This window comes from Elaeis guineensis, chromosome 10, assembly GCF_000442705.2.
Source record: "Elaeis guineensis isolate ETL-2024a chromosome 10, EG11, whole genome shotgun sequence".
NCBI lineage: Eukaryota > Viridiplantae > Streptophyta > Magnoliopsida > Arecales > Arecaceae > Elaeis > Elaeis guineensis.
Window position 1 is genome coordinate 25,900,362 of NC_026002.2, and position 11,908 is coordinate 25,912,269.

Genomic DNA, 11,908 nt, shown 5'->3' on the forward strand with positions numbered 1-11,908 from the left:
AAATTGGGCGCAGGGTTTTTTGGTGTGTACCCTAGGGTTTCTACCTAGGGTTCGGGAAGTGAGATTGGTGTGCCACGAGTGTCGTGAGTCCACCAAATTTTAGAGAGAGATCCATCAGCCTCTCAAGCAACTGTGTAGATGATCCAGAGTATCCGAGAAGTCGGTACACATCGATCGAAGGAGTTCGATCAACATCTGCCATCAAAAGGGTGAAATCACGAACTAGCATTCGTGAGGAGCTGATCAGATGGGAGCTTCGTGTGGACGATCCACAGAGATCAGATATTTGTGTGGCTGTGACGTAACGATCAGAGCCTCCCAACGGTGATCAGATTGCGATGATCGACTACCCACAAAAGGTGATGTGTTCTGAACACAGTACTGTAAAACGTTTACTGATTCAAATTTGAATTTTAAATTTAAATGCATGCTGTTGTATCATATTTAAATTTTAGTGTAGGATTAATTAGTATTAATTAATAAGATTAATTAATAATTTCACTGTAAAATAGTAATTTTGAAAAAATTTTAAAATTATCATTTTGCCCCTGCACTAAATTTTTGCTTCAGAAAGTACTGCCGATTCCATCGGGGCCACGACCACAATACGGAGCAGTGCATCCAGCTCAAAGATGAGATTGAGTCTCTTATACGATGAGGGTACCTCAAAAAATTTCGACGGAGCCCGCCGACACGACCCGTCTCCGACCGACGACCTCAACCGACTGGGGAATTAACGGTCCAATCACCGACGACACATCGGACTCTTGCGAGGACCGATATATCTACATTGACGGGAGTCACACTCCTTCGATAGTCGACGACACATCGGACTCTTGCGAGGATCGATATATCTACATTGACGGAAGTCACACTCCTTCGACAGTCGACGATACATCGGACTCTTACGAGAACCGATATATCTACATTGACGGGAGTCACACTCCTTCGACAGTCGACGACACATCGGACTCTTACGAGGATCGATATATCTACATTCACAGGAGTCATACTCCTTCGACAGTCGACGACACATCGGACTCTTACGAGGATCGATATATCTACATTGACGGGAGTCACACTCCTTCGACAGTCAATGACACATTGGACTCTTGCGAGGACCAATATATCTACATTGACGGGAGTCACACTCCTTCGACAGTCGATGACACATCGGACTCTTACGAGGACCGATATATCTACATTGACGGGAGTCACACTCCTTCTACAATCGACGAGCAACCCGACTACGTCGAACGACTCTCGACCATCGAATCCATTAGGCTAACTTGCCGACTTGGCTTCGGCTAAAGAGGGCAAAATGCCAAGGCAACCGAGGTCACATTCACGACGTACCGACCTGATCACGATCGATCGAAGGATATTCGGCTCGCCACCGTTTATCATACATCACGACGTATACGCCTGACCAAGGGCTGGACAATGGATATTCGACTTGCCATCGTTATCCTAGTCAAATATGTCGGACACTACTCAACTTTCAGATTCTATGGGGTGATCGTGCCAACAAGCTATGTTCGGAGGTCGGTCGACACAAGACTCTACATGCACTCCCGACCCGGGTCTAGGCGACGGACGCTCGGCACACACTCTCGATCATTGGATCCGACGCAATCTATACAACAGTCAGGACGTCGGTCTACGATCGGGGCTTGCTCTGCCCTTATCATGGTGCGTGCTGCCGACTGTCCTGATTAACTACGTGGGATCCCGTCGAACGTCCTAACGAGGTATGTCGGACCTACGACTTGTACACTCGGAGGCGTCTCGACAAAACATACATTCCGAACTACATGCAGAAGAAAAGTTGAAAAATCTTCGATTTCACTCAATTGAAGATGGACTTATAAAATTGGGCCGAAGCCCGATTACAAGTATCAAAAACAAAAACGACGGACACCCCGACTATTCATCGAAATCGACTTCTTGCATCGGGAAGAGCTCGGAAGCGACCGGAGCACCCGCTGGGGTTGGAGTTGCATCGGAGGTACGAGCCACCTCGCCGTCGATAGCTCATCCCACTGATTGAAGTTCGGCCTCCGAGGCAGCCAGGCCATCGGTGAGTCGGGAGATTTTCTCCTCGAGCCTGGCCTCGCAGTCGATCGACGACTTCAGCTGCTCCACCAGCGTCGCCTTCTCGGCTTCGACGGTTTGCATTCCCAATGAGACGTCTGACATCGGATCGTTCGTTGATGACGTCGGCAGAATCGGGGCATGACGTGATGGAAATTCACTCCTTTCGCCCGAGGCCGCTGCCCACGTGGTGACGCGGGCTAATGCGACATCAGACTCAGGAGTGGGGGGGGCAACTGTTGGGATATACCGACCGACCCGACCGATGCCAACTCACCGACCGACGAGATCGACGCCGACTCATCTTCGGGATGGTCTAACCAACGACGACCGACCCGACCGATGGACAGACGACCCCGATGATAATTACCGACAATGCTTAGCCGAAGCTATGTCGACCGAACAGTCTCACACTGTTCCCGGCCGACCGAACGGCTGTACCTATACTACTGACTCTATGACGAGGGTAGCAGCCGATGCCCGACTTTCGTAAGGCACCCGATCAGCTGACGGTGCTTCCGGGTCATCACCCGATGCCTCGACGATCGAATACCGACACATAGTCGGCCAACTCGTCCAAAAGACGTACAGCCGAGTGAGTAGTTGTCCTGCCAAGGACATACTGTACAACCACCAAGGGGCGCTGATCTGCCAAGGGCGTGAGGCATTGTCCTGCCAAGGACACGAATTAATTTTAAGGACATGTCAGCCCGTCAACGATATGGCAACCCCCGACGATTTGACAACTCCTCAGTTGTCTACATCACCACCGGCGGGACCATACCGCCTCCTACTATAAAATGGGGTAAGACAACAGCTTACGGTAAGGGCTGGAAAAACTTCATTTCTTCTCTCCATCGCTGAGTCTCCTGATTCTTCTCTACTGTTGCCTAGTCTTCTCTCTGACTTGACCGTCGGAGGGTCTCCGCCGGAGGCATCTCCGGTCAGTGTGGATTTTTCTTTGTAGGTGCTCATTTTCGACGACCGGACGACGAAGAGATTGGCCGCAACACATCTCATGATGCAAGAGAAGAATTTAACGATTCTAGTTTAGATCGGAAAAGTATTAGGCTTTCGTTACAATACTCGATGGATATTTCTATCCTGGTACCATTGCCCTCTCCGGCCATCCAATTCTTCCATATGGGACTACTAGCATCTAGTTATAGCTAGCTACGTGTATAGCCATTGTGAAAAATATTTCAAACTTCGCATTCACTTTAATATTGAAATGGACGACATGTCTGATAACTGTTTCATACTTCGGGAGTCTTTTTTTCAAATCCATTTCTCCCTTCTCGGCCATCAAGTCTGTCTTGGTATCAGAGAGAAGAGAAAGCAGCAGTAACTCCATGGCAATGCCAGGCTTGATCGGGAGGAGGTGATGGGGGAAGAAGTGGGGATGATTTGCTTAATCGTCGTCGAGTTAGAAAGGACAATTGGATTGTCACAAGGGATGGAGGAGGAGGGGATACTAAATCGTCGCTACTGTAAATAAAAAAAAAGATGGAAGAGGAGGAGGGCAGGATCATCACTATTGCAGATAAGAAAGAGGCTAAGGAGGAGGTGGGGTGAGAGACACCGACGATGGCGACGAGCAATAGGATGATAGAGACGTAGAAGATAATTTGGCCATGCATTATTTAGAAAAATAATAAAAAAAATTGTCAATATGTAGTTAACCTACTGTTGCCCAGAACAAAAATTTCTCAATAAGCTCATGAAATGAATGGCGAAGATATCACCTACATTTTAATAAAATAATATTAAAAAGCACAATAGCAAAATCAAAAAAAAAAAATTATATCCAAGTTTCATCCGTATGTTTAAACAAAAGAAACTTTGATTGTCTCAAGTACATTAATCAAGTGCAAGTGAAAAGCAAGGTTGGTAAGTAATTAGTAGGAGCCCCACGCTACAGATATCTTGTCAGCTTTTACATGAAAAAGGTGTTGGGTGAAGCCATGACCAAGGAAGAAAGAGACCTAAAATTGATTGCGATGATGTGAAATGGATCAAAAACCATGGCCCTCTCACTTGGGAGGGTAACTATGAAGTAGCACCTATCCTTCAAAGTAGTTACCCTTCCATTGGCCAACTCTCTTTTCCAAATCTCCCTGCAGTCTTTTTTCTAGGCTTCAATGAGTTGGCTTTGCCAGTTACCAAAAGATGAGTTGGCTTTGCCAGTTACCAAAAGAAAAAGAGAACAAAATGTACTCTCGTACTTATAACTTGGACTGTCGATTGATCTGAGCAGCTTGAGGCCAGACTTTTGTTTGGGTCAAAATGAGCTTGAATCAAGCTTGTCTTCAATAGAATTGGATCAAGCTTGAATTTGATTTATAGGCTCGAAATTAGTTTCAAAGCAAGTGTAAAGATGACCTAGTTTAATCAGACTCATAAGGCTAGAAATGCATCAAGTATATATTCTAATTTATAGTAGTTAGCATAAATCAAATGTTGGATCTTATCCAACAATTGATCTTTGGTTAATATTAATTTCATATAATGACCAATTGAATCAAGCTTGAACCATGTCTGAATAGAGTTTAAATCAACCTTGATAAAGCTCCATTCAAATTTGATTCAAGCTTGATCAATTTCAATTGATTTCTACATCACAAAAAGTTATCAAGCGCCTTGAAATAGGCTCAGCTTAAAATTATGCTGAAATTAGACTTGATCAAATAATAAAAAACTATTTTTTTCTTTTTTTTTTTCCAAAAATATGACAAGAGAAATTAGGTACCTCTTGATTTTCAATCTAGAAATTAATTTCAAGCTAAGCTCAATAAGACCAAGCCTGATCAAGTTCGGCATGATTATAAGATTATAAACAAATCAAGCCGAATTGAGGAATCTCGACCTCAACCCAACTTGGTTTAATGTTTAAGTCTAGATTTTGCATCCAAATTGAATCCTTCGAGTTGATCATGTTAAGTTGGATTGGATCCATGAAAACGATTTTAGAATCAGCAAGTCATTTAAGTTAGGTTACGCCCAGTATAACAAAAATTTATTTGAAATATTTGAATTCCGAACAAAATATATCGGATCTATAATTTGGGCTGAGCATTTGGCTCTATAGCTAAAAAGTAATAGTTTAAACTAAATATAAAAATATCAAAATTTTTAAATAAAATAAAATTTGCAACTTAAATTTGAATTTTTGTTCGAAAATTTTTTAATCTCATCCAAGAAAATGATCATTCTTGGGTACGAGCTTACAAACCAAATTTTAAAAAATATATATTAGTATACTCAAGAATTTTATAAATATGAATCTGTTAAAAATTAATAAATATTTAAATATAATTAAGTGAAATGGATAAGAGGATCCATTACTGAGTTGAATAAAGATAGACTAATTTAAATGAAATATCACTCAAAAAAATAGAAAAAATATATATAGCTCAAAGGAAAATAGATTTATACGATTTGGATTTTCAGGATGGATCCAATTTTGATCCTGACTCGATCCACTGGTCTTCAAACAATGCATCGATTCGCACCTGATTCCTTTACCAGGTAATCTGACACAGCAAACAGGACTTCTGATGGGCCCACCTTGAATACACAATTCAGCATTGTTTGACACGTCATCAACATGGATTTTGTGAAGAAAGAGCCGTTAATTGAGGTGGGCCCACAACTTTCCACCGTGAGGTCGTGCACAAGCATATGGGGAGGTGAGTAAAGCGGGGTGCGCGAAGAACAAAATGTTCCCATTAAAAACTAGAAAGCAAAACAAGAAAGAAAAGGGAGAGAATCCAGTCTCCCCCAAAAAGAACAACAAAAGAAGAAGGGACTTTGGATGCCCAGGTCCCCCGAACCAAACCTATATAATTCCTGCCAATTTCTAGTGGCATCCAAATATATGGAACACTATACATGAGAAGGTAGCAATAGAAAAGTTTCTATGTATCATGCAAGGATTTGTTCTTTTTTTTTTGTTCTCTTCTTGTGGTAGAAAGATGTCACATATTTTGATGCTCTCCACCCTTTTTTTTTTTTTTGGTAAACTCTTTTTTTTTTTTTTTTTTTCTGGTAAACATGCTCTCCACTTTAAAACCTCCCTTAATCCGAGGAGGAATCCCTCAAGGGAGTCAAAAGGGCTGGGCGCCATTACCGGTGTGTTGACTTTTTATGCATCAAAATCTTAGTATGCGTGGATAAATGGCTGTGCATCTAAGAGGTATCCAATTGAAAATATGGAGGACAACTTAGGTTGGGTTCGCAGGCAAAATGAAAATTGACAACAAATTGTGTATTTTAGTGGGGCTCCACAGAGAATTAATGCAAAGCCTCGTCATTGCAGCTATAAATTTTATCAGGCAATCTCTAGACCTTTGCCGCATGCACTTTTTATAATCAATTATTAGTTTGGAAGTCGGTGATGTAGAGTGCATGGGATTAAATTGAGAAATGTATATAAAGTGCATCCTATGTCTTTATGAGAATTATTAAAATATAAGTTATCCTTGTTACCAAATCTGTCATGGCACTCACTAATTGGAGAGTTGATTAGCATTTTTCCTCTAAGCACGGCACATTTCTATGAGGTAGCATACACAAATTGGAATAGCTTAGCAGATAGGACTTACAAGCAATGTCCAAACGAGGAACGTCAAACTCAGAGATAGGAATATATGGCTATATACATATTGTGTCCCACAACACTCAACAATAAGACTCGGGACACCATCTTTCATGCGTTAGAAGATAATTTACCTACCCCCACCAAATCGCTGTAGTTGTCTTCATCTCTGTGAAACGCAAATACGAAACCCAAAAGTTGCATAGAAAATATTGCAGCGTACGAATCAACAGCCAATTTTGTCTATTATTCTACACTTTCGCTGCCGCTCGTCCTAGCCTCGCTACGGTCAAAAATTTGCCAAGCTCAATGCAGCACAAAACTTTCATGCATGACATGTTTTAGAAAGAGAAATAAGAGGTTTTGGGATGTCTCTTCTCCACGAAAGAAGAATTAACCTTCCTTCGCACAAACCCACCATTCAATCATGAAATAGCGACTTTGAGATCCGTGCAGATGATGAATGAAAGAGTATAAAGAGCATGGAGATCTATATGAGGTCTTATCCAACGGTTGACATCCTGAAAAAAAGAAAAATACAATCCAAATATGAAATTAGAAGAGTACAAATTGTGTATCACAACCAAGATAACTCTTCTGGTCTGCATTATACGACGTTTGTCAGCTCGCCTTCTCTCCCAAGCCAATATAATGAGAAAGCGAGCCCGAGCGAGGCCCACAACCACGTAGAACAGAGATTAGAGAGAGAAAGCGTCCCAGGTACTGCAGCACCATCTCCCAGTTAAAACCATTAATAAAATTACCCCAGGCTTCTTCTCCAAGGCTCCTCCCCTTCCTCTCCCTTTCCTCCTCTCCCTTTCCTCATTTACCGCTCCATACCATTAAAAGCCCTCACGCCCTTCTCCACGCCTGGAAGAGAACTACCTGTCCTCCCTCCCTCCCTCATCCCATCCTTCCCTCCTTCTTAAAGAAGTCACCATCCAACCAACCAAAAAAAAAAAAAAAAAGGAAACGCAAACACTCAGAACATAAAACGTTCTCATTGCTGGTCCATCATGAGAAGGAAATCGCTGGTCGTGGTGGTGATGTTGTTGTTATGTTCTTTCGATTCGAGTTTGGGGATATTGGAGCCGGTGGACTACCTCGCCCTCCAGTCCATCCGCAAGTCCCTCTCCGACCTCCCCGGCTCCACCTTCTTCGCCGGCTGGGACTTCACCGGCGACCCCTGCTCCTTCCCCGGCGTCTTCTGCTCCGGCGACCGCGTCGTCGCCCTCGCCCTCGGCGACCCCCGCGCCGGCTCCCCTGGTCTCGCCGGCCGCCTCTCCCCTGCCCTCGGCCGCCTCACCGCCCTCACCGAGCTCTCCCTCGTCCCTGGCCGCGTCGCCGGCCCCATCCCCACTTCCCTCTCCCTCTGCCGCTCCCTCCGCTTCCTCGCCCTCAGCCGCAACTTCCTTTCCGGCGCCGTCCCCCCTTCCCTCGCCTCCCTCCACCGCCTCCGTACCCTCGACCTCAGCTTCAACCTCCTATCCGGCACCATCCCTCCGGCCGTCGCGGCGATCCCCGACCTCTCCAACCTCATCCTCTGCCACAACCGCCTCGCGGGCCAAATCCCTCCCTTCCCCTCCTCCTCCCCTCTCCTCCGCCTCGATCTCAAGCGCAACTCCCTCTCCGGAGAGATCCCCGCCCTTCCGGCATCTCTCCGATACCTCTCCCTCAGCTCCAACCGCCTCTCCGGCCCTGTCGACCGCGTCCTCCCCCGGCTCACCCGGCTCAACTACCTCGACCTCAGCATGAACCAGCTCTCCGGCCAGATCCCCGGCCAGATATTCTCCTTCCCCGTCTCCTCCCTCCAGCTCCAGCGGAACGATTTCTCCGGCCTTGTCCGGCCGGTCGGCTCGCCTGCGGCGGGGGCGACGGTGGACCTGAGCTACAACCAGCTGACGGGGCAGGTGCCGGAGGCGCTGGCGGCGGCGGGGAGGTTGTATCTGAACAATAACCGGTTTTCCGGCGAGGTGCCGGCGAGGTTCGTGGAGAGGGTGGTGGGTGGGGCGATAAAGGTGCTCTATCTACAGCATAATTATCTGACGGCATTTGGGATCAGCCCGGCGGCGACGATTCCGGCGAGCACGTCGCTTTGTTTGCAGTACAATTGCATGGTGCCGCCGGTGGAGACGCCGTGTCCGGTGAAGGCCGGCCGGCAGAAGACGCGGCCGGCGGCGCAATGTGGCTGGAGGAGCGGGTGAGCCGGAATCCGACGTGACCCGAAGAATTGGGAAAGCAGGGGGAAATGGATTTGTAATTTTTTGTTTACTTTGCTTTCGAAATTATGATAGAGAAAAAATTTCTTTTTTTATTAAAAAAAAAGAATACAGAGAAACGGGCTGCGAAAATGAAAATAAAATAGTTACTCAATTTCTGCATAAAAATGAACTGAAAATAAAGGGCATAATAGTTTCAGATATTGTTTTAACTGGTCATGAATTATTAAACTAATTATTGATCATGAAGATTATCCGCCATCTGATTTGACATCCACTCGTTGGATTATCACTTAGCATTCACGGACGTTATAATTTCATATACTCAAAAAAGATCCGAAAGAAATTAAGATGGAGCAGTTCTACAGCTTCTCTCTGATCTTTTGATCGGATGTTTATCAATTTTAAGACCAATTTTAAGACCGAAATTCTATCATAAGATGCAAAGCCTAATACTCGAGCACTAATTCAAGCCAGAGCCTCGGCTTAACATCAATCTCAAGACATTGGTCTATTTATTCATACGAGCGATCCATAAAATCTCCAAATAATTTTCAAAATGTTGGTACAATCTAAGCCTGACATCCACGGCTAACGATTCTAGTTTGCAGATTAGTGGATGAATTCTCTGTGCCAACGATCTATCAGATTGAAACCTAATAGCTTGAAAAATAGGATATAATGGCCTACCAAATTTCGGCATAACAACGTACAGCTTTATCTTTATATAAAGAGATAATAATGGTATCTTCAAATAAGCTCAATTTCAGAAAATGCTTCCATTCTCTTGCGATCTCTCTCTCTTCTTCTCTCCTTCTATTATTCTAGAGCTACGATTGATCTTTCATCGGAGAATCCCAGCAAGAGTGGACTTCTCTTGTAGGTTCTTTTTGATGTCGCAATCTTCTAAATCGACATCAAGCTCTGGAATCTGAAAAACTCCAATCTCAGCCATCTCCATCTCAAATCGGAGTCCTGCAGCAACAAAACTAATTACTGCTCATATGATAAATTATAAGTTCCAAATTACATTTTAGAGTTTAGAATTTGGACTTTAGAAGTTATGCATTGGAGATAGATTTTTCTTTTATCCGAAGCATAGGGATATGTACTTAAAATACAGAAGCTTGTCATACTCATGCAAGGACTTTAGAAGGTGTGCATTAGGAATTAGAAATTAGAGCCAAAGTTTCTATTTGACATTCACTAGGGCAGTGATGCAGTTGCAATACTTGATGCCGGGCTGGTGCTTTTCTAATGTCAGCAACCCATATGCATGTTGGAGCATACTATTGGGAGGTCATGTAAAGGAGGATTTAGCTTTTGTTCCCATGCGTCCTGTTTTATTCTCTCCAAGCATCAAAAGCAACCAACATGTTGCTAAAGGCATCATGAACTTGTAACAGGAGACCATAGTTCTATTCATTTCCGGGAAGCACGTGACACATCCATTATGTTTGTAATTATTTTTAACGTACTTTTAAGCATGCATTGCATTATTATGGGAAATAAATCGGACATCGATACGTTAGATATTGTTTACGCTGCATCTTGACAACTTAGCTGGCATCCATGAACAAGTATCATATGGATGAGATTAAGAGATTAGAATACATGAAGGTCATATGATTCTTGCTAAACTTAATAGAGTTTGGCCATATAACAATCCGACCAAATATAGAAGTATGGGCCAAAAGAACAAGCCTAAGCAGGAATGGTGTTAGTTTTATTTTAAAAAGAATTTGGCCTATAGTTGTGACATATATGATGCATGTAGAATCATGGGGGCAAATTTCCAAAATTGTGAAAGATTGTGACAATGTAGTTGATTATAAGAGTGATCACTTATTTTATACTTATTGTGATGTATATAAATAAGTAGTGGATATACTTTATAAGGAGGATTTTTGGACACGTTAATGAATTCAATTTATATTCAGTCATCTTTACTATATCTTTTTTTTTTTTTTGCTCATGGTTTACCAATAAGACTCTATCCCTAGGAGTAGCTTTAGCGATAGATTACTTTAATCGTAACTCCAGCTGCACCTTATCTAAGTATATTCATCTTCTTTTGAACGAGCAATCTTGAAGGTCAAACCATCTTGAACTATGCTACTCTAATCATCCTCTTTTCGGCTAGTCCAATATCGATGGCACGCTGCTAACTTGTGATACTAGTCAAATGTAAGAATAGCTATAAAGATGGAATGCACTATCAATAAGATGCACGACTTGTTAATTTCTTAATACTATTTTGTCATAAATCAAAGCCTCGTTCTAGGATCCAAGTATATAATATGTATCTTTTTCTCATTATACAGAATTTGAATGGTTTTGAGTGTGATAATGCATGATGGACCTCATAAGCCTTCCCATACAATTCATTTTTTATGACTCTTCATGAAGAGTTTCAAAGTCTCTCTCTTTTAATTGGCACCATACCTCTCCAAGAAGGGAGAGAATTTGTGTACTAGATGAACTCCTTGTGGATTCTGATTCAAGTTTTTTCGCTATAGCTGGTATTCTATCACAAAACTTTTGTCTAACCAGATCAAAAATCACAACCATTCTTGCTTCTTTTTATGTGGAATGCGCTCGTCAAATATCTCTTGAATTGCATTGCACAAGTTGAGTACCAACTTTTCTATAGCATAAAAACTTTATTTTATGTGCATTTACTCTGATTGAGATAGACCAAGAGGACGCATTAAAAGTATTAAAAAGTGGAACTCCTATATTCCCCTAAAAAATGCATCACTCCGGGCTCATTGATTTATAAAATCAAACTTAGTCATCAGGGTTATGAAATAGTCATCTGGGATGGACAAGGATAAAAGAATTTAGGAGGTATTTGTGTGCTTGGTTTATGAGAATGTGGAGCATGTAGAGGACTGTAGTTCAAGTCCCAGAAATTCTCATGTACTTCAATTGGAGTCTGCCCAACAACCCTAGGTCGACACTTGGGATCAGGCCCTCTTGTTAGTTGTTAGCCATC

At 43.0% G+C, this 11,908-nt stretch overlaps 1 protein-coding gene across 1 annotated transcript; it reads left to right on the plus strand.

Annotated features, from left to right (window-relative positions):
- Positions 1 to 7,488: 7,488 nt before the first annotated feature.
- On the plus strand, positions 7,489 to 9,091 carry LOC105059922 (uncharacterized). Its single transcript, XM_010943437.4, has one exon. It carries the CDS (start codon positions 7,708 to 7,710, stop codon positions 8,893 to 8,895), a length of 1,188 nt encoding a protein of 395 aa, XP_010941739.1. The 5' UTR covers positions 7,489 to 7,707; the 3' UTR covers positions 8,896 to 9,091.
- The last annotated feature ends 2,817 nt before the right edge of the window (positions 9,092 to 11,908 follow it).